The 23,296-nt window shown below is 47.1% G+C and overlaps 1 protein-coding gene and 1 long non-coding RNA gene across 2 annotated transcripts in view; one reads left to right on the forward strand and one right to left on the reverse strand.

Annotated features, from left to right (window-relative positions):
* LOC142767221 (uncharacterized) overlaps positions 1–8,346 on the reverse strand; it is a 57,165-nt gene extending 48,819 nt beyond the window's left edge. Inside the window, exon 1 of the long non-coding RNA XR_012884784.1 lies at positions 5,764–8,346. This is a non-coding gene — a long non-coding RNA (uncharacterized LOC142767221). The remainder of the gene's footprint in view (positions 1–5,763) is intronic.
* On the forward strand, positions 2,334–22,657 carry mei-S332 (meiotic from via Salaria 332). The gene is made up of 7 exons (XM_037430675.2): positions 2,334–2,521; positions 8,367–8,548; positions 9,185–9,268; positions 10,076–10,195; positions 12,904–13,037; positions 14,006–15,486; positions 21,916–22,657. The coding sequence occupies exons 2-7, from the start codon at positions 8,405–8,407 to the stop codon at positions 22,227–22,229; spliced, it is 2,277 nt and encodes a 758-aa protein (XP_037286572.2). The 5' UTR covers positions 2,334–2,521; positions 8,367–8,404; the 3' UTR covers positions 22,230–22,657.
* Positions 22,658–23,296: the final 639 nt, after the last annotated feature.

The raw sequence follows: 23,296 nt of genomic DNA on the forward strand, positions 1-23,296 counted from the left end.
TGACGCAGCTGCTGGACTCTCTTCGCGATCGGAGAGCACCTCGTTAGGCTTAACTTCGCTCTGCGACGCAGCTGCTGGACTCTCTTCGCGATCGGAGAGAACCTCGTTAGGCTTAACTTCGCTCTGCGACGCAGCTGCTTGGCTCTCTTCGCGATCGGAGAGCACCGCTTAACTCCGCTCTGCGACGCAGCTGCTGGACTCTCTTCGCGATCGGAGAGCACCTCGTTAGGCTTAACTTTGCTCTACGACGCAGCTACTGGACTCTCCGCGCCATCGGAGAGCACCTTGTTAGGCTTAACTCCGCTTTGTGACGCAGCTGCTGGACTCTCTTCGCGATCGGAGAGCACCTTGTTAGGCTTAACTTCGCTCTGCGACGCAGCTGCTGGACTCTCTTCGCGATCGGAGAGCACCGCTTACCTTCGCTCTGCGACGCAGCTGCTGGACTCTCTTCGCGATCGGAGAGCACCTTGTTAGGCCTAACTACGCTCTGCGACGCAGCTGCTGGACTCTCTTCGCGGTCGGAGAGCACCTTGTTAGGCTTAACTACGCTCTGCGACGCAGCTGCTGGGCTCTCTTCGCGATCGGAGAGCACCTCGTCAGGCTTAACTCTGCTCTGCGACGCAGCTGCTGGACTCTCTTCGCGATCGGAGAGCACCTCGTCAGGCTTAACTCTGCTCTGCGACGCAGCTGCTGGACTCTCTTCACGATCGGAGAGCACCTCGTTAGGCTTAACTTCGCTCTGCGACGCAGCTGCTGCTGGACTCTCTTTGCGTTGTTCCTCAGCAGCCTCGTGGATCCTGCTACTCCGCCACGTCCATGGCACGTGCGAGACGACTCCTCAAAATTCTGTCGTCACGGTTGAAATCTGAGCGAAGAATGCGAGGAATGGGACACGGCAGCACACGACCGATCTGGCCAGAACTCTAAATTTCGATGCTGCTGAGGCGGCCAACTGTGGTACTGCATTGGTCAGCGTCTGTTCAAACGTATACTGCGTGTGTCAGCCACAAATCTCTGAGGCTGTGTTCTTACGAGCGCTAGATTCCATTTCGGGAGTACAACGGTGAAAAGCTCAAAGCAGTGATTGATTGTAGTGTGAGGTTTAACGTCTCAAAACCATGTACAGCCCCTCAACTATCGTCGTTTACTATCTGCTATGCACGCGAAGGGAGAGGAGCCTGTACATTGACACGAATGGCGCTACATCAGTTTTTTTTTCAGGGACTTTAGCCGACGCTAAAGTTACTGTATATGCTACCTTTAGGTAGCATATACAGTAGCATATACAGTAATTCTAGGCAACGGGCGCTTATTGCGCCATCTCGCTGGTAATGTTGAAGACACGACTATTGCCCCCCGAGCTGCCCATCAGCCGCGGTAAGTGGTAGATATAAATAGCTTGCCGTTTCAACGTTTAGGGCGTGTTTTGCGGTGGCTTAGTGGTTAACGCTTCACACTCACGATTAAGAGGGCCCGAATTCGATTGCGCGCGCCGGAGTCTTTTTTTTTCTTCTGGATTTTTATTTATTTATTGCATTTTCATTTATATAGATACGTATACATATACGGTGAGCGACGCCGACGCCGGCGGCAAAATCCAGCCTAGTGTGTCCATATGATTCCTATCGCAATAAAAATAAAGCTCAAAAACCTTCGGTGCCACGTACAACTTATCAACGTGCCTATGCACCATGCACGGCTCAGCACAACAACCTTCCAACCACCGCGCAGTCTGGCGGCCAAACCACGCACTATATAAGTGTTGGCGCATCGTGACGGTGCCATCTGTTGTCGCACGCGTCGTCTGTTTCATTGACAGGGAACCTTTCGACCGTTAATCTATAACAAAAGCCCAACAAATAACTTCAAAATCAAGACAGGAGAGCAAGCTCAGATGTGGTAGCTTTCAAAGGGCTCACAGCTATACGCGCAGCATCGTTAAACGATGGAACGGCGGCGTGCGCTAAGTTTGCGATCATTGCCACGCAGCGAACGATTCAAAACGATGAATTTTCAGAACGAGAAGAGAGCCCTCTACGTGTTTGCGTAGAGAGAGCGGCTCTTTTGCCGATGTCGACAAAAGAGCGTGCGCTGGGGCGGCGGTCGAGAGCGGAAGTGGAAGGAGAGGACCGCGCGGATGCTACTGCGATCGCGGCTTCCGGTTTCTCTTCCTGCGGGCCTCGGAAACTGGAGAGGAAAGAAGAAACAAAGAGTAAAAGCAAGCAGAAAAGAGACTAAACGAACAAAGAGAAAAAGGGAAACGCACGATCTGAGAGCGCGTCCGCTCGAAAAAAAAAAAAAAAAAAACTTTTGTTCCGTCTAGCGACCGGCGCATACGCCGTCACCGCTAGACGAGAGCGTATCGCGCTTGCAGCGTGGCGGGCAACTCGTTGAGGTGTCACTAAACGTGTATTGTTGTTTTATCTTCAATCGAACGGTTTCGATATCACTATTTGTGGACCTGTACAGCATGGACTTCAAGTGACGACAGGCTACAGGATGCTTTAGATCGATCAGAAAAGTGAGTAGGACAATGGATCCTTATTTTTGTACGAACAACAAATGTTTATACATAATTTGTCATAAGAAATTGTGCGTGAGCTTTGCGAGGGGGCACCCGCGACAAGAGACATCCATTGGGGGTTGTGGAATGAGGCGGGAAAGTTATTGGCTGTGTTTTCACTGGGTTTCCTTTTGTAGGAGAACAAAAGGTGTGTGTGTGAGGGGGGTGGCCACCACCCCCGTGCCTCCCACATGATGCCGCCCCTCATAGAGTATGTCCGTTGTACCCCACAAACTGTACCATGCTGGAGTTCGGAGAAAGGTGGCATTGTTAGCGCCTCTGAGAATATCCACAACCGAGAGAAAGATTGACATTAAAAAAGGGGACGACATTAATTTGATGTAGCTAGATTTTGTGTTGTTTTTCCTTGTCATCTATATGAAGCGCAATCTGCGCACGTTACGGTCTTCTACAAATACAACAAATAACAATTACTATAGTAATTAAAACCAACAATGAAGCCAAGGAAGGTACAGAGGACGCTGTTGGAAGTCCTCACTCTTGTTTTTTTTTATGAAGGTTGCATCTATTGAACAAAAAAAGCCCTTCAATTTTCTTATTTCTGAATTAATAGAATTGAATCAATACAGCACTTGAACGGATTTCAGATAAACGAACCTTTTGAAGATCCCCACTAAAGCGACACGGGAGTGACGTGTTTCGTCTAACGAAATCAGCGCAGATCGCATTTCAGTCCAGCGAACATAATTTGTGATACAACGTAATGCATACGGATCAGAAATCGTCTGAAAGACTGATTTCCTTCTTGTGCACGTTCTGTCTCTCTTAGAATGAGCTTTCTTATTCTCGCGCCGAGACCCGCGCCACTCTGTCTACAGAAGGGATCGCTGCCCGAGTTCGCCTTCAGGAGGAAGCACCAAGAATTTCAGCTAAAGAAGCCCTACTGTAAATTGAAAAGGTGGAGTCATTCGCTACCCAGCCAAGTTTTGCACCGAAAAACGTTTATGAGAGCTTGGACACAGCGGCTAAAGTAATGGCCACCGCCGTCTTAAGTGCTCAAGTGCAGCAAAATATGGCTACATGTATTCTTTAAAACACGCTAAATAACCAGAAATTCACGTTTCAACGAGCAACACTGCAAATAAAAGGATTTTAATTTCATTTCAACAACTGATGTTTTCTTTAGCTACCGATGGCTATATTTGCAACATATGTAGCTACATCACTTGAGCGAATTCTAACTTTGACAAACGTGTTCTTTGGATCCCTTGATGTGTTTCGAAGTCACACTACATTGTGGTTTTTCTTATTTCTATTGGTCGCGTCTGTGGTTGCTCTCCTTTCACTATTACGAATTGTGGCCCGACTGGTTTTCGTTCGCTCCTTCTGACATTATTACAGCGCGGACAGTTCATTTGCACCTCAACTGCTCGGGGTCACGATTCCGAGCATAAACGTCACCGATGACGTCATACCATCACCATACAATTTGTGTGAAAGGCAAGGCCTGTCGTTCCCTATGTATCACTATTTTGACAGTGTCATTGTTGTTCGCCCGTGTCTCCAGGGCGCTGACCTATATGTTGTGCCCTTTTGCGGTTCTTACTGTTTTGCCAGCGTCGCTATACTGCCAGTGTCAATAGCCGAGAGCAACGTGCCGCTCTGCGGATGAAGCCACACGTGACTTTCTGCGTGGGTCACGTGTTGAGGTGCGTGCATCATTATGAACTCGGCAATTATTAAAAGTTGCCAGCTACAGCTTGCGGCTGAAAACTTTCACCTTTCCATGATTTGCGATTTTCGGAAAAACATTTCATGCTATCTTCTTAACCGAAGCACGATCAGATCACATAATAAAGTACAAGCCATGCGCCAGTGTATCTGATTTTAAGCAGCCATCAAGAGCATACTATTTTATGAAAAGGTTACGCCACTATCAGGATGCATTAGCAGAAGCGATACATGTATAATGTATGATTGACCACACAATGCAATTTTTTTGTTTGATCACAATTGCACGCATCAGGTACTGACTGGTGGTATAAACTTGCATGCGAAAAATTAATAAAGAAAAAACGGCTTAGAGCATAGCAGTATAACGAGAAAAAGAACAAAAATGGCGAACCCTACACAGAGCCAGGCAAGGTTTGAAGAGCGAAGCAGGACGACTCCGGAGACGCGGTTGTTAGGCCAGGTGCCGCAAGTTGTTTCTAGGTCATTGCCGCCAGACTTTAGGTATGCGATGCTAGGTTGTTTCAACGTTGATTCTCAACGCAGAGAGGCTCGAGTGAAACCAGCGACAGACACGATACGGGCACGTCGTCGTTGGCGGCCTTTCGTATAGCTTCGCGCAGCCACCGTCGCCTTTTTTTGTACGTACACGTAATCTTCCACCGTCACTTCGCAGCCTCTTCTTGGGCTAACTGTCGCCTAGATTAATTGATTAAAACTTTATTTTGGCCCTGAGAAGACGCAGGGTAGACCCCGCGCCACCCGGCTAATCCCACGTATAGAGACCGTCAAGCCGAGCTTGGCGGCCCGTTCATGGGCACTCTGGACGGCCAGGGTTTGATTCTTAAGTTCGGGGCTGCGCAAGAGCGCAGCCCACCTGTCCTCGCTGAGGGCGGAGCCAATGGCTTCACATTCCCGCAAAACATGGTTGAATGTTGCTAACAGTCCACAGGCGGGGCAATCCGCACTTGGATACCGTTCATCGTACATGGCAAGAAGAACCGCAGGGTTAGGATACGCACTGGCTTTCAATAGTCTGAGAATAACTGCCTGCGCCCTACACAAGGCAGGGTGTGGGAGGGGGAATACTTCGTTTTTAGTGGACCGGTGTTCAGCAGTGGGACTTGCCCAATTTCTGCGGCACTATATCGTTCGCACAAAAATCAGACCAGGAGAAGACGACTATACGGTGGCACCGTAGAACGAGATTGCCGCACCTGTTCTTGTTCGCGTCTGGTGCATGTCTTCAGATTAAGTACATAGTTTATGGTATCACAGCACCCACATACGTCTGCCTCTTTTCACGTACGGCCCAAACTCGTCTATGATGGTGATAGTTTTCTGACAGGCCGCCCACACAACTTACGGATAGCTCAAACAGCTTCGCTATTACAACACCGGACGAAGAGAGGGGGCACAACACGGCGATGTGGTGTGTGCCCTTTCTTTGCCCAGTCTTATTAGAGCTGTTTTCCAGCTTGTAATCACGAGTGAACTAAAACACGTACCTTACTGTAATGAGGCAATTCGACGACCTTCGGCAGCTGGATTCTTTGAGGAGGACCGTCTACACCATTTTCAGTCCGGTTCGGTCAGCGAAAAGAAAAAAAAAAGAATCTGCAACCATACGGCGTACAACATGTGAGTGAAGCGCATGTGAAGCAAACCGACGAAGAAGAGCAGTGACTTCATCTTATCGTGAAGAATCAGCTTATGTGACAGACAGAAGGCTCATACATGAGCGAACATTTAAAAAAAAACAACCAAAGCACCAACAGTGTGGTCAAGATGAATGCGCGCATGTGTAGACGAAAGAGAAAAGGTTGTGGCGAAGGGGCATGTCTGGAAAAGTGCTCAAGCTACGCTAACGTGAAACGCGGGAAGGAACAAATTATGCAATGTGCGGTGGTGTTTTGCACAGCGAAATCTTAACTATTTACTGCTTCACTCGCCACCGGATCAATAACACGCCATCACTTTGCAGATAGTTTCATGAAGTGGTGCTTCAAATATATAACTTTACCGTATAGCGATGCACTCTGCAGTTCTAGATAAAAAACTTGAAAGCCTTGGCGAATTTCGTGGGGAATTCTGACGCCTTTGCTAAAAGCGTAGTCAGTAACAACGAACCGAGCGGTGACGAGTAGTGGGAATTAGCTTATTTTTGTGGACCCGTTAATTGTGATGGACCGTGACGACGAACCGACACGCCGACTAGCAGCGACAATAATGTGCTAAGCCCCTGAAACTGGCCTCTCTGACCCGGCGTGGGAGCAGCCGGAATCAGGCCTAGACTGATCCTCTGAAGCTTTATAAAGTTCTTCATACCATACCATGCCTAAAAACAAATTAGTTCGAAGTCGGCGCTCGTTTTCCTCGGTCTGCCTGTGATCATCGCAAACGCTGCAGACACATCTGAAGTAGATTATCAGCTAGCCAATATACCCAAACTTTGCTTCAGTATACCGCGTACATCACGCATCATACGTCCTACGCAGGGAATGTATCCAATCACATGCCATGTTGCTCATGCGGGTCAATAACACGATGACGTGCGCTAATTCGAGACGAACGCGTCCAGGGGCGTCACCAGTTTGCAAAAACATCGGCTTCACTTCCCGGGCTGCGACGGGAAGGCCGCGGTCATCGGTATACGTTGCGTCGAAACAAAGAAAAGAAAAAGCCGCGCCAGTAGTACGAATCGACAACAATTCACTATGTCCTGCGGAGTTTAATGTTCTCGTTGGTCAACGCCGCTATTTAGTTGTGGCATACCACGGTTCTTCGACCTCTGAAAGGACACCGTTTTCTCTTTTTTTCTTCTTACTTTTGCATCTCCATATGCAGCGTGCAACGTCAAATCGTTGACTCGAGTCGCGGCCCGGTGAACAGCGAGTGTGCATTCCGTAAACAATACGCCTACTGAACACGCACTTTTTTCAGTCCGTGAAATATTCACGGGGTAAGAATATTTTGCTTTGGAGCTTATTGCAGATAGCATTGGCGCGCGTTACCTTTGAGGACACAATAGCCACAAGAAGCAGCTTACAAAGAGAACTTATTGAGGCTTTTCATATACACTTGCAGCTCATGGCTCTGTTATAAAAATGTTTACTGTAAAAAAAAAACTTAATGTTAGACTAATTCAGAGAGCATTTCCGAAAATAACGAATGTCACATAATTAGTGCCGCATGTGCCACATGTGCTACATATTCAACCATTCATGCGATAAATAAATATCGTTCGAAGTGATCGCGTTCGCAGCCTGGGTGTGTGGATGTGTGTATGCGCCATGTATTCCTGCTCTAATTACTTTTGGAAACGACTGTGTTCTGCCAACCACCACCTCGGACGAAGCAAAGTCTAGGCACCTCACTAGCACAAATGAATAGTCATGGCTGCTGCAATGAAACCACGCGTGCCTGTGCAATGCCATTGCTGTTGCATTTTCCCCATTATCTCCTTCGTGTTACCGTACACGAATACGTGAGAATGTTTCATGTTTTGCTCATTAAAAAAACGATAGTTGCGAGTTAGCCCACGTCCTGCGACATGAAAACAGCTACAGTAATCTGTTTAACGCTACCAGAAATTCTTCTGTATGTCTGTCCGTCACACGATTCAGCCAGCCAAAGTTTAAGCACTTGCTGAACGCCCAGTCACCTGGAACTGGTGACTCCATTTATACTTGTTAACATTGTCGATCAAAAAGCAACTATTACGCATATCTGAGGCATAACATCATTACGTCAGAATTATATTGTGTTTTCCTTCACTATAGAAAATAAATAAATAAATACGTAATTATAAAGACTTCAGTGTTTCTGCTATAAAAATGTGACCCTATGCACGAAAAAGCGCTCCGCCAACGATATGGTGCTGCCACCTGGATTCTGCACAAGATGGCGTCTCACACAGCGCCTCCTCTATTTTATGAATACCAGGTGCGGCCGATTCGGCATAGAGGACGCGCTGTCTGAGGCGAGGCAAGCAGACAGTTGCTTGGCCGGCATTTGCACCGAAGCACGCACTTACGCAGTCATTCTTCTATTCTCTCAATGCCAACACTACCGTATCACACTAATCATTCATATCTGCTTTGTCACGCAGCGGAGTGCGCGAACGTAGAGCACGTGCTCGGCGACAAGATGGCGGCAAACGAACCGGAGAGCGATGTGAAGCTGAGGAGCCGGGAAGAGTCGCAGAGCTTCCGTGCCCGCGTACAGTTCCGAAAGTCCCATTCTGGGCCTCCGAAGATGGAGGGATACCTGCGCAAGAGGACTGCCAAGCTAGTAAGAACTGTTTCCACGTTAAGGAGAAAAATAGGCACACTTATTTTACGTCTAGTTTTTTTTAATAGTTGAAGCTCGGTTTAACGATGTAATGATTACGCTAAAGACGCAATGAGCGTTGTGCGAGCAGGCCGAGCAAGCTGGTTGCGACGAGTTAGTTCCAGCAAATGGATATGACTTCGTTAAATCGGGAAGTTGACAAAATCGGGTTTCGTTAGAACGAGTTTTAACTGTATACATGTACAGCCGCTGCCCTATATAGCTATACCAAAAAAGAGCTATTGGCAGTGTTGTAACAGCGGAAATTGTTTTTCGAGGCAGGACTCAACCGGCGGTTATGCATGTTCGTGCTTGTGTGCACGCGCATATATAAAATTGAAACGTTTCGGGGAAGGGGTCATTTACCCCCGTCCTCCTCAATGCCCTCGAAGATATGGCTATTTGCAATAACATCGAACCTAAACAAATAATAGTTAGCTACCTGTTTTTAATAGGACGCATGAGATCTTTGTTTAGTTGAGTACGCGTTATAGCAACAAGATATCTCCTTGTTGGAGAATAGGACTCACCCAACTGTATCTCACTTGCTGCGTGGAGTTCCCTCGACGAATAATGCATGTTTATGCCGTTTTGCAGAACCTCAAGTGGTTCTGGCGCAAGTACTGGTTCGTGCTGGATGGTCGATCTTTGCTGTACTTCAAGTCGCAGTCAAACTATAACGTGAGTACCAGTTCGTGAAACAGCGATGCGAGACAGCTAAAATTCAAAAATTAAGCCACCGGGTAGTTGGCCGTACCTTAATGTCCTAGCTTTGCTCTCTTGGTGCGCATAATACTTTATGTGATGCTATAAGAAATCATGCGATTCACCTTATTCTGGTAATTCTTTTTTCAGAAAAGCTGGCACCCTGAGTCAATGTGCTGCTTTAAAAGACAAAACGTGTGAGAAGATAGCAGGTCTATTTTTTATTTAATAATAATAATAATAATAATAATAATAATAATAATAATAATAATAATAATAATAATAATAATAATAATAATAATAATAATAATAATAATTGTAGGGGCTAAACGTCCCAAAACCGCGGTACGATACGAGAAACGCCGTAGTGGACGCCTCTTAAAATTTCGACCCGCTCGGGGTTCTTTTGACGTGCACCTGTCATAGGCGTGAGCCGGTTCTCTATTAGGGGTGGCGATGTTTCATAGCAGTGCCCACCCACTCTTCTCGATCCCTTTCGACGACGATCGGAACGAAGCGCAATGAGAAATCGGGGCAAAGGGGACAGGGGAGACCTACCAGGCCACACTCTACTGTGCGTACGCCTATGCTAACTTTAAAGACCAATAAGCCTTGTCATACGGGCTGACAGAAAATCGGTGATTATTACAATAATTTAATGGTATCTGACGTTAACCCAAAGCCTATACATGCCAAGATCGCCTTTTCCAAATAACCAAATAATTCATTTTGGCTATTTTACCAGTAAATAAAAACTGAATGCACAATCAACCTTTCGCGCAGTCCCTCGGCACCTGCAAAGGTCTCGTGGACTTCGGCTTGGTTCAGGCAGTGAGGCCGTCGCACGGCTCCAAGAACACCTACGCTATGGAGGTCATCACCCGATCCGACGTGATACACCTCGTGAGTACCCGCTCCACATCACCCGCTTTCTTTCACCCGTTTTGGCCTGTTGAAATGCTGTGCGATTGCAGGAAACGAGGCAGAAACATTATCATACATAAAAGCGTGTTCATGCAACACTAATAGTTCATTCGAACGCGTCTTCCGGTCCCGGCCAGCGTATGCATTATTTATGCCATCTTTGACTGGTCGCGTTCGAGCGCTCTCCTGAGAGAGTGAGAGAGGTTGAGGAAGATAGAGGACGCAACCTCGCTGCTCTCTCGCAGGAGAGCGCTCCAACACGACCAGTAAAAATATGGCATTAATGGTTTCAAAGTCGTCAATTCGGCCATGTTTGGCCGCAACCCGGTTCATTCGGACGATCCTCGGAGCGCGCCCACCGCCGGTAAAGTGCAACGCAAACGAAAGAAAGCGGCATTCGAGGACAGCAGTAAACGGCCCCGGGCTTTTTCGGCAAGGCGCAGTCGCCACCCGCAATGGCGTTGGCGATGGGTGATAACGTATGACTTCAGAACACGTTTCGGATTAAGAAGCGGGGATTAATTGAGCCGCGTTCGTGCACACGGTCAACTGAGTCTCAAATGACGAGAATTGCGGCTACCGCACCGATTCTATCTAGAATAATGACTGAATTTACATATTCATCGAGAAAATCCAAGTGCATTGATATAACAGACACTTACTCATTGTTTTATTTCCATTTTCGATATTTCGACATTCCGTTAATTAGGACAGTATTCCCGGTCCCGAGAAATGCGAATTAACGAGCTTTTACTGTAGTGTAATGCGACAAAATAGCCAAGTTGATTTTCTATTACGGTCCCGTATACTCTGATATTGTTTACGATTACTGCCCAATGTATTGTGGATGAAATTCTTTGAGAAAAACATGTTTTTATGATTGTGGTTCTTCACACGTGTTTTCAACTGTCTGCCTATTCAACCATACGCAAACCCCGGCAATAATGCGTTCGGGCGCTGCAGGTTAAGACGGAATCGATTTGTCGAGAGCAACAGAGTGCGTGGCTGTTAACGCTGTTGTTGTCTGCACCCGCATTCTCACGTCAGCTACAAGCTTCGGCTCATTCTTGAATAATAGCATAACGTCCTATCACGCAGTAGTATGACTATGTTGGGTATCGTTATGGTCTCCGCATATTAAAGACGATAGTCTTTCTTGAGGTACTTCGACGCAAAAGGTTTGGTCTGCCTGTCTGTTTGTACACCTGTCTGTTTGTTCGCCGTAACGATACCCCAAACGGTACACTAAACGGCCAACCCCACCAACATTGCTCAAGTTTCAGCGTTCATACTTGTGAGATTGCCCATTAAAAAGTAATTGTTGCGCATAGCTGAGGCACCATAACAACACGTAAATATTCTGTATGAGTGTCTTTAAACTAGAGAAGGCATACATAAGTAATTCTTAGGACCGTAGCGTTTATCACGCTGCGCTGCCATTGCAACGCTATGCTCAAAAAGGCAAGTGTGTCCAACGCTTTGCTAACACGTCACGGTGGTGACATGCAACTGCCCGTCGCTTTGCGTTCTACACCTTATCGCCTCCGAGACGAACGCGCACGCCTTCCTTCGTTTTCGAAGAAGATAACTGCCAGATAGCGCTCGTGTCTGACGTGCCTCGATGCGCTCGTTCGCCTTCGCTGCGCGAATCGAGACTATCTGATGCAATGCCTCCAGAATACAATTCACCGATTTTCTTGCGCAGAACATCGAATACATGTTTTGTTCACTCTCTCCAGACCCAAGACTATCGTCTTTCGACGACATTTGCAGTGAAACATGCAGATACGAGGCCAATTTTTCTCTTTGAAACGGCAGCTGAAGAAGCCGGCTGCACGCTCTAGACAAGTGTGATACTGCCTGTACTTCTAAAGAAAGAAAGAAAGAAAGAAAGAAAGAGAGAAAGAGAGAAAGAAAGAAAGAAAAAAGATAGATAGATAGATAGATAGATGATAGATAGATAGATAGATAGATAGGACCTGAATGAATAAATAAGATCTCGAAACTTGCTAGACGCATCCCCAGTGGGATCTTAGAAGTGCTTGCTGCAGTAGGCGAGCCTTGCCTTGCCAAGGTTTTCAGAGAGTATACATATATATATATATATATATAGTTTCGGGAGGGGATTTTAGGCCCCACTGCGGTAGTCTAGTGGCTAAGCTACTCGGCTGCTGACCCAGAAGTCCCGGGATCGAATCCCCGCTGCGGCGGCTGCATTTTCGATGGAGAAGGAAATGCTGTAGGCCCGTGTGCTCAGATTTGGGTGCTCGTTTAAGATCCCCAGGTGGTCCAAATCTGCAGAGCGCTCCACTACGGCGTCTCTCATAATCATACCGTGGCTTCGGGACGTTAAACCCCACATGTGAATCAATCAATCGGGGGAGGGGGGATTGCACAACCCCCACGAAATATTTCCATTTCGTGTGTGTGTATGTATGCGCGCACGCATACACAAACGAACAAACGGGCGGGCACACACATGCATAAAGCGCGGTAGAGTATTCCGTCATTGAAGCCCTTAACCAGCCTCGATAGCTCGGAATTCTGCTACAAGCCGGGTGTAATTCAACGTGTTACAGACCGCACATAACCCCATCAGGGCTCTTCTTTAAAACGCAGAGCTTACGCGCCATTTGTGTGAGCTAGATTGGCTATCGACGAAACTGACTTGCTCGACGCGCATGCAGGCTGCCGATGATAGTCAAACGCGGCAGGTGTGGGTGGCAGCGCTGCAGGCGGCCATCCAAATCAGCGAGGTCTCGTGGCCCTTCAAGGTGCAGCTGGACAACGCGCCCAAACTGGCCCAGATTCAGCGGGGAGAGTGAGTATATCATCCAGTTGGCAAAAAGACGTCGTCGAGTTCAGGATCTTAGCTTTCTGCGACTATCACGTTCATGTATACCAGCAGGGCAGGACGGAAACACACGCGATTCTCAATTACGAAATCTTCGAGATGGCACGACCAGTTGCAGTCAAAGGGTGTCAAAGATCCAGCAAAGCAACATTTTACATGAACGAGGCCTAAACAGGGGAAACTATACCTCGGTGTCATCACAAAGATGTACCAGGGTCGTCCTTATGCGAAATTCAGTATGCACAACTTTTACCTATATGATTGTAAAATAGCAGCGTAAAAAACGACGAACAAAACAGCACACAGAGACAATCGAGCGCTAACTTCCAAGTGGTTACTTTTGAAGAAACACAGAACTTATAGCTTTTCTTCATAAAGAAAAGGAGTTTCTGCGCATGTTGTGATTATCTGTTTCTGGTGATGTGACTGTGCTATAGGTTCTCCGTTTCTTCAGAAATAAACCAGTTGAAAGTCGGCACTCGTTTTTCTGTGCGTTCGTCTGCCTTTTTTCGCACTGTTACTTACGCTCATGAATAACCATTTAGCCCGATTCAGCGCCATTGTGAAGATTTTTACCTTAATATTATCTCCTGATATTAAACTTCACCACGAAATTAATGCCTATATAGGGTTCTAACGGGATAATTGATTATTAGTATATAGTAAGCTTATTACTTACTGTCATTTTCAAGGAGAAACGTGAGCTAAATAACTGTCTTTTACATATTTTTTGTACCAATAATAAACTTGGCGTCCAAAACCCGACCACGCAAGAAGACAGAGACAAGACAGGTGCTCACTTACAACGGTTTATTTTGGGCATCAAGCTTACTACTGATACATAACATGTACCGACTAGTCCAATAGCGAGTACCAAAGAGATTTTTACATGTTTCACCCCAAAACAATGGCATTGGTGTTTCTCTTGTGCGCAGAGTTTCCAGCTCTTCGGTCGTCTCTGACAGCGAGGGCCGACATTCCAGACAGAACGATCGCCGCCGGAAGACATCAAGCCTGATCATCTACGAAAATGTCAGCATCGAGAGCCCGACGCGAAGCAACGAAATTCCCACGGACCGTCGGCCGTCAAGCGAAGGCGTCATCTATCCGCAAATAGCGGAAGCCAAACTAAACGCGCACGACTCCGAAGCCAGGACGTCGGACAGCAGCGGCAAGAATCATGCCTATTCGCAGACCAAGAAGGACAAGGGATACGGTGGCATGCTCAGAAGGGCCCGGTCATTCAGCCACGGTCTCATGTCTACCAAGGGCCGTCTGCCCGGTTTTCACCGGCACCGGGACAAGTCTTCGAAACGCGGAAGCAAAGATTCACCAGGCCCAAAGGACGATTCCGCCTCCGCTAGCCCGGCTCCGACGCCAGACTCGAACCGAACGTCAAAAGGAGCGAGAACCACGTCGCACCGGAAGCAGGACTCGGACGATTCCATTCGATCGATGGAACCGGCCTCTAGACAGACTAGCAATTCTTCGAACAGAACCTCCCACAAGAAGCAAGGTTCGACGGGATCCGCAAAACTAGACGCGATGATTCCGGTGCGGAATCGAATCGCTTCTTCGTCGAATCCCACCGACGAACACCGCATCACGGCGTGCCTGGACGTCAACCCGACGTACCAGACGGCTGGAGAGTCGAGAGCAGACACCTTTGCGACGCCGGTTCCCGCGACCAGAAAAAGGTATGACTCCGCGTCGTCTCGTCGGGACGTCGACATTGATGACGAGGACTATGCACCGGAGTGTCCTTCCAGGCCACATCCCGCGAGTCCCATGCCACGAGGCGACGCGTCCGCGATGATGCCCAGCTTCGAATACGAACGAGTCTACGAACACCACGTCCCACCGTCTCTGATGAGCGGCAAAGTCGGGGAAGACGAAAGACAGCGGAAGAAGCCTTCGAATCTCAGAATGGATCCGATGGACGTAATGATTCCGAATCGCGAATACGCCGAAGTGTACGAGGACCACGTGCTTCCTTCCCCGCAAAGGCGGTCCGCAGACGACGCCAGCCGGAAAGGAACAACCAGTCTGGGACACATGATTCAGGCACCGAGTTCGGAATATGCCGAAATCGACGAAGGCGACAGCGGTACCTCGCTGTCCAGGACTTTCTCGAGTCCTCCTTGTGGCGGCAGGGCGCCCTTAGCGAGGAGGCCTTCCAACCCAGAGTCCTGCGTTTCGAGAAAAACCAGCAAGGACTCGGCGGACGATTCCTCGCTGCACATATACCAAGAAGTTCGAGGTCTATCCCGCAGTCCGTCTCCGCAGCCTTCGCCGCGCACCGTATTCATGGCGTCGCTGGCTTCGAGGCCGGCAGAGATGGATGACGAGGAGGAAAGCTACTACTCGAGCATCTCAGAGGAGGACCTCCGGAGGTACCAGTGGTCCAGCGATCTCGGTGAGTTTAAATATGTAAAAAAAAGGCTGCTGCACTATAAAACAATTTGCGCTTACGGCGGTTTCAAGCAAGCAGAACAATTTTTGCCTAATCAAAATTTGCAGAAACTATGGTTAAGGGTGCTAATGGTTTTTGAAACACTCATGGCCACAGCGTGCAATGCGATAACTGGGACACGCTGATTAAAACACCGTCCGATCTCAGGCCAGTTTAGATTAATCGATATCTCTCTTTTTGGGGCTACGACTTCACGCGCATATTCTCGAACATTACTCGAAACATAACGATCCCCACTGGCACTATACGGCTGCTCAAGATACTGTCGCTGTATATACCAGCTGATCAGCGCAAGGCTGTGTAGCGTGAGTGCTCCGTCCATGGGGTATTTTACTGTACGATTTCGTAGTGCACGGTTCGGCGCACGATACATCTTCTATGCTGATGTCATCTGTCTATTACAGTACTGGCGATATCGGCTCTTTTTAACTACACCTCGAAACATGTTCAAATTCTAGACATTTTAACATAAAGATTGTAAGCATTGCTCAGCAGGATACATAAGATGACACACACAACCACGAGCTGTCTGCCTCAAAGTATCTAATAACGTTGGTCTGCCTCCTCCCATCGAAAAATCGTGGTTTGTTTTCGGAGGGGTTCGTCGCAGCGCCTCTCTTTTCTAAGTGGCTAAAGAGGGCGGTAACCCCTCCAAGTGGCACGCCTAGGCTCATTGTTCAATGAATACCCCACTAAAGGGACCCATGAGTAGCATGCGAAGCAGCAGTTCCGTTCATCACGGTCACCTTGCCCCATGTATTCGTCCTTGCTAGAATTACTGTATACGCTCCTTACGGGAGCAGAGTTGCGCACAGGTCCGCCATTATGTTCAACGGTTGTGCAGTGAAAGCACTCGCCGCGCACGCAAGAGAAAAATGCGGCGCGATGGTCTGGCGCGGGCGGCGTGCCGCAGACTTATTCGAACGCGCTGAACAAGATTTCACGGTTGCAGTGAGACGGTATGTTGCTATAGGTAGCGAAAATGGCCCGTGTGGTTAGATTTAGGTGCGTGTTAATGAACTGCAGGAGGTCGAAATTTCTGGAGCCATACACTACGGCGTCTTTCTATAAAATATGTTGGTTTCGGGAAGTTAAACTCGGCAATTAAATGAGTGAGGTGAAAATGATTAAAGACGGAACTCATTCGTGATAATGCCGCAGCGCGGTTTTTACACCAGACGTACAATGCACAATGTTTCTGCGAAAACAATTTTGTGATTGCCTGATTCCTTTTAGGACTGCTAGATGACGCCACCTATCCAGGCTGTCGAAGGCTCACACATTTGCGGCTTCCTTGTTCTAGCTATTTTAGCTTTGGTAATCCAGCTGAAACAATATAATCGCTATTGGCACTCGCACTTCGGCTTATTTTGATACGATGCCCGGAGTCTCTGCAATGCGGATATCGAGATTTTCTACGAACGAAGGTGGATTTGTGAAACAGCGCCATAAATGTAAAGCCTACCCGGCGGGTAATTTACTTTACGTAAAGGTTTGCGTTCTGTAGAGACCCGCGCATGCGCAGATTCTATTCGGCAACATGGTAACGCAAATCGTACACGTACAAGGTAAAACCCCTAACGGCAGTCGCGATGAGGCTGAAGTCTGTGCGGGCAGAGAACGCGTGGGAGCCGCGCCACCATGCACGTGAAGTTTGCTTCGCCGCTTGGAATGGAACAATTGACGTCACTTTGCACCACGTGGCAGCGCTCGCCGAATAGCAGCGCGAGCGGCAGAAGGAAAGGGTATGCGCAACCCTGGTACCTAAAGGTAGCATATACAGTATCTCTAGTCCTTGCAAGTGCAGTACCCCGTGATTGGGCCTTTTCCTAGTCCGAACAGCACCCAAGTGGGGATCACCGAAATCAAAAGTGGCTCTTTCATGTTCCGCCAGTTAACCCGCTCCTGTGCTTCCTGCTGCCAATTTATACCCGCAAACTTCTTAATTTCATCTGCCCACCTAACCTTCTGTCTTCCCCTAAGCCGCTTGCCTTCTCTTGGAATCCAGTTAGTTACCCTTAACGACCAGCGGTTATCCTGTCTACGCGCTACATGTCCAGCCCATGTCCATTTCTTCTTGATTTCAGCTATGATATTCATAACCCCCGTTTGTTCCCTAATCCACTCTGCTCTCTTCTTGTCTCCTAAGGTTACACCTACCATTTTTCTTTCCATTGCTCGCTGCGTCGTCCTCAATTTAAGCTGAACCCTCTTTGTAAGCCTCCAGGTTTCTGCTCCGTAGCTAAGTACCGGCAAGATACAGCTGTTATATACCTTCCTTTTGAGGGATGGTGGCAATCTACCTGTAATAATCTGAGAGTGCTTGCCAAATGAGCTCCACCCCACTCTTATTCTAGTTACTTCAATCTCGTGGTTCAGCTCCACGGTTATTACCTGCCCTAAGTAGACAGTCTTTTACACCTTGAAGTGCACTATTACCTATCTCGAAGCGTTGCTCTCTTCCGAGGTTGTTGTATATTACTTTCGTTTCCTGCAGATTAATTTTAAGACCCGCCTTTCTGCTCTCATTGTCTAACTCCGTAATCATGAGTTGCGATCCGTCCCCTGAGTTACTCAGCAATGCAATGTCATCAGCGAAGCGCAGGTTACTAAGGTACTCTCCATTAACTCTTATCCCTAACTGTTCCCTCTCTAGGCCTCTGAAACCCTCCTGTAAGCACGCGGTAAATAGCATTGGGGAGATTGTATACATCTCTCTGCCTTACACCCTTCTTGATTGGTATTCTGTTCCTTTCTTTATGAAGCAATATGGTAGCAGTTGATCTCCTGTAGATCTCTTCCAGGATGTTTATATGTACTTTATCGACGCCCTGATTCTGCAGTGTCTGCATGACGGCTGATATTTCTAGTGAATCAAACGCCTTCTCATAATCTATGAACGCTATGTATAGTGGTTGGTTATATTCTGAGCATGCATTTCTCTATTACCTGATTGATAGTATGAATGTGGTCGATTGTTGAGTAGCCTGTTCGAAATCCTGCTTGTTCCTTTGGTTTTTTGAAGTTTAATGTTTTCTTCACTTTGTTAGCAATTACCTTTGTAAATAGCTTGTATACTACGGAGAGCAAGCTAATCGGCCTGTAATTCTTCAAGTCCTTGTCATCTCCTTTCTTATGTATTAAGATGATGTTAGCGTTCTTCCAAGACTGGTACCCTTCCCGTCAGGAGACATCTCGTAAACAGGGTGGCTACTTTTTCTAACACAATCTGTCCTCCATCTTTCAGCAGATCTGATGTCACCTGATCCTCACCAGCAGCTTTGCCTCTTTGCATGCTCGCCAAAGCTTTTCCGACTTCTTCTATCATTACTGGTGGTGTGTCATCTAGGTTAGTGCTAGTTCTTATAGTATTAAAGTCGTGGTTGTCCCGGCTACTGTACAGATCTCTGTAAAACTCCTCCGCTATTTTAACTATACTATCCATATTGGTAGTTATTTTGCCTTTTTTGTCCCTTAGTGCATACATCCGATTTCTGCCTATCCCAAGTTTCCTCTTCACTGCTTTCACGCTTCCTCCGTTTTTCAGAGCATGTTCAATTCTCTCCATGTTATACCTTCTTACATCGGATACCTTACGCCTATTAATCAACTTCGAAAGCTCTGCCAGTTCTATTTTGTCTGTTGTACTTGAGACTTTCATAATTTGATGCTTCTTAATGAGATTCTTCGTTTCCTGGGAAAGCTTGCCAGTGTCCTGTCTAACTACCCTGCCTCCAACTTCCACTGCACACTCTGTAATGATACTCGTCAGACTATCATTCATTGTATCTATGCTAATGTTGGTTTCCTCACTAAGAGCGAGTACCTGTTCTGAAGCGAGACTCTGAATTCCTGTACTTTCCCTTTCAGTGCTAGCTCATTGATTGGCTTCTTGCGTATCAGTTTCTGTCGTTCCTTCCTCAAATCTAGGCGAATTCGAGACCGTACCATTCTATGGTCACTGCATCGTACCTTGCCAACCACTTCCACATCCTGCACGATGCCTGGGTGTGCACTCATTATAAAGTCTATTTCGTTCTTATTTTCGCCATTAGGGCTCCTCCATGTCCATTTGCGGTGTCCTCGTTTTCGGGAGAAGGTATTCAAAGTCCGTAAATTATTGCGTTCTGCGAATTCTACTAGTAGCTCTCCTCTGGCGTTTCTAGTGCCGATGCCATAATCACCTACTGCCTGGTCTCCTGCCTGCTTTAAAGTCTCCCATCAGTATTGTATACTGCGTTTTTACCTTACTCATTGCAGAGTCCACGTCTTCATAGAAGCTTTCAACTGAAGCGTCATCATGGCTGGATGTAGGCACGTAGGCCTGTGCCACCTTTATCTTGTATCTCTTATTCAGTTTAATTACGATACCTACCACCCTTTAATTAATGCTATAGTATTCCTCTATGTTGCCAGCTATGTTTCTGTGAATTAGGAACCCCACTCCCAGTCCTCTTCTGTCAGCCAAGCCCTAATAGCAATGGACATGCCCATTCTGTAGCACCGTATAGGCCTCATCTGTCCTCCTAACCTCACTGAGCCCTATTATATCCCATTTAACACCCTCTAGCTCCTCGAACAGTACAGCTAGACTTCCCTCACTAAATAAGGTTCTAGCGTTAAACGCTGCCAAGTTCAGGTTCCAATGGCGACCTGTCCGGATCCAGAGATTCTTAGCACCCTCTGCTGCGTTGCAGATCTGACCGCCGCCGTGGTCAGTTGCTTCGCAGCTGGTGGAGACTGAGGGCCGTGAGTTATTTGACGTATGCATGAGGGAGGTAATGGCGAGACACTGCACCAGGGTGGCCAATCCTTTTCTGGTGAGGGATTGCGTTCTCGGCGGTGGTTACCGGTGAGGCCGCACCCCAGGCCTCGTAATGCAGTTCCATCACCACGCAAATTTTTTTTTTATCCTGTTGGGAACTGCGCGGCACTGGAATTTGAACCACGGACCTTTTGCATGCGAGGCGGATGCTCTAACCACCATGCCATCGCTGCTTATGCTTCCTTGGGGTATTTCGAGGCAAAAATTTTGATCTGTCTGTCTGTAGATTTGTCTGTTTGTCCATTGTAACAATATCCCAAACAGGCAACCTCGTCCACAGCGCCCACCAATATTGCTCAAGTTTCAGCGTTCATACTTAATTGTGCGATTCTCAAAAGATCACAGCCTATCCACGGAGTGAATGATGAGTGCGACAAAGCATCCGTCAGCTAGTCCATGCTCTGTCTGTCCGTTCGTTCTTGCTTCCGTCCATCCGCGCGACTATCCGTCCATGCGTCCATCCTTGAGTCCATCCATCTGTCCGTCTAGTGAACACTCCAAGTACCGCAATCTCCCATCTTGCAAACCCTGTGCACATACCCGTTCTAGAGCGGGTATGTGCACAGGGGTTGTGTGTGTGGCCATAAGGAGCTTCGCACCTAAAAGCAATTATTTCGCATATCTGAGGCACCATAACAACATGTCGATACTCCGTATGTGTGTCTTTATACTAGAAAAAGAAGAAATTATACATAATTACATACATAAAAGAAATTACATACATAGAAGAATAAATATACCTACATAAAAGAAATTATACATAAAAAGGACCGTAGTGTTTATCACGCTACGCTGCCAATGATAGGCAATGCTTAAAAAGGCAAGTGTTTACAACGCTTCGCTAAGACGACACGGTGGTGGCACCTACCCGTCGCTTTGTGTTCTACACCTTATCGCCTCCGAAACAGGTACGCATGCCTTCCTTCGTTTTCGAAGATAACTGTCAGATAGCGCTCGTGTCTAACGTGCCTCGGTGAGCTCGTTCGCCTTCGCTGCACGAATCGAGACTCTCTAATGCAATGCCTCCAGAATACCATTCGCTGATTTTCTCTCGCAGAACACCAAATAAACATTTTGTTCACTCTCTCCAGATGTCTTTCGATGACATTTGAAGTGAGACATGCAGATACAGGGCCAATTTTTTCTCGAACTTTATCCAAGTATAGAATTAGAATGGGGGAACAGTACATTCGACAGGCATTCTCAAATCATGAGTGGCAGTTTACCGCATTTCTTCATGAGCAAGGTACATAACAGCGCATCTTATCGGTACTTACGAAGCATGAAGAAATGAACATAGTCAGGGCATGTAGCGTGTAGGCAAAATAACCGTGCTGCTCAGTGAAAGCAACAGACTGGATTTCAAGAAAAGGCGAAGGCGCGAGCGGCAGAAAGTTAGGTGGGTGCATGAGATTAACATATTTGCGGAGACAACGCGGCAGCAGCAAGCACAGGACCGGGTTGATTGGTGATACATGGGTAGAGGCTTTTGCCGTGCAGTGGGCGCCATCACGTTGATGATGATGACAACGTTTTATCCGTTACAGCCCGCGTAGGCGAGACCTCCGAGACCGGCACAGAGTCGTCCACGTACAACACGGCTGACGCGAGCGGCAGCAGCGAGGCACTGGCTGAAACCGGCTACATGGAAGACAACCCGCACATCACTGTCACGACTACTGACAGCAACAACAGCAGCGAACGGATACTCACTACCCCATCCGGTGAGGCAATGCGTGAGCTTCGCGAATTGCTCGAGTGCCTGGGAACCGACGACGATGGCAACATGCTCACGGGACAGAGAAGCATCGCCCGGGCCCGACAGCTCCTTGTTCGGGAGATGGCTGCCAACGAGGCGTAACAAATAAACAGCAACAAAATCGCAGTATCGAAAGGACAACCAAACCTTTCGAGTCTGTCACCTAAACTTGTAGAACAATGAAGCAAAAACCAATGTTGGCCACATAATTAAGTTTGTGCAAAGAATTTATTTTTCAATGAAGCTTAGCCTTTAGTTCCTGTAGACGGCATCTTTACTGGGCTTTACTCATGCTATACAAAAAAATATTATTTGGCATTTTAACAATATTGCTTTATTTTTTCACTGTTAGATGTCAAAGTATGGAACTACATTTTACTTATGCTAAATGTGTGAGAACCCTACCAAGAAATTTACATACAGACACAGTTCTTTCTTGCATACTTCGACATTTACATCCTTTGTGAATAATGTACAAACACCTGTAATGCAGGCACTTGTGCAAATAAACAAGCGTTGATAAAACAAGATTATTCTGAAATAGTTGCCATAATTGCCATGAACATTCGAATTTCATAACTGCAATCCATGTGTTGAGCATATCAATTGGACCTCATTTGGTATAGCTATTTGTGACAGTTGTGAGGCCAGGATCACAGAACACCAAATGAAACCTGATTCCAGTTCCAGACAACTAGCAGAAATTTCAGCCTGAACGTTAATCTCAAATTCAAATGTTTCCCGACACATAATATAACTATCATAGTCAGCACTACAAGAAATAATCAGGCGGAAAGGGACACTAAAGTAAAACAATGAATCGATTTAAAATTGATAAATTGTGCTCTGAAAACTCTCATGTTATTCGTTTCCCCATCATGGATTCATTATTAGAGGAGAAAATCAAGGTCAGAACTTCAATTTTAAATTTCATGCCTAAAATCTCTACCCATTATGTTCAAGATTTGAAAGAGCCTTTTTCATACTTTGGTGAGAAGGGCTCAACAAAAATTCCTGAAACACGGCATGTTCCTGGAGGGCAGGTGAAGGGGGTATCAGTGGGGAAACCATTTGGTTGAAACATTCCAAGCCCCGGCATATTCTCTCTGGGGAAGCAGCAAAATACATGTGAAACCGGTCAGCCACGTGCTTTTCATTATCCTAATACC

The sequence above is a fragment of the Rhipicephalus microplus genome, chromosome 7 (genome assembly GCF_043290135.1).
Source record: "Rhipicephalus microplus isolate Deutch F79 chromosome 7, USDA_Rmic, whole genome shotgun sequence".
Classification (NCBI taxonomy): Eukaryota; Metazoa; Arthropoda; class Arachnida; order Ixodida; family Ixodidae; genus Rhipicephalus; species Rhipicephalus microplus.

What these genes read in the sequence shown, in the direction of transcription:
- mei-S332 (XM_037430675.2), top strand. Translation starts at nt 8,405, where the DNA reads ATGGCGGCAAACGAACCGGAGAGCGATGTGAAGCTGAGGAGCCGGGAA. An exon ending in AGTCGCAGTCAAACTATAAC is followed by an intron (nt 9,269 to 10,075) that starts GTGAGTACCAGT and finishes CCTTTCGCGCAG; the next exon opens with TCCCTCGGCACCTGCAAAGG. An exon ending in CCAGTGGTCCAGCGATCTCG is followed by an intron (nt 15,487 to 21,915) that starts GTGAGTTTAAAT and finishes TATCCGTTACAG; the next exon opens with CCCGCGTAGGCGAGACCTCC.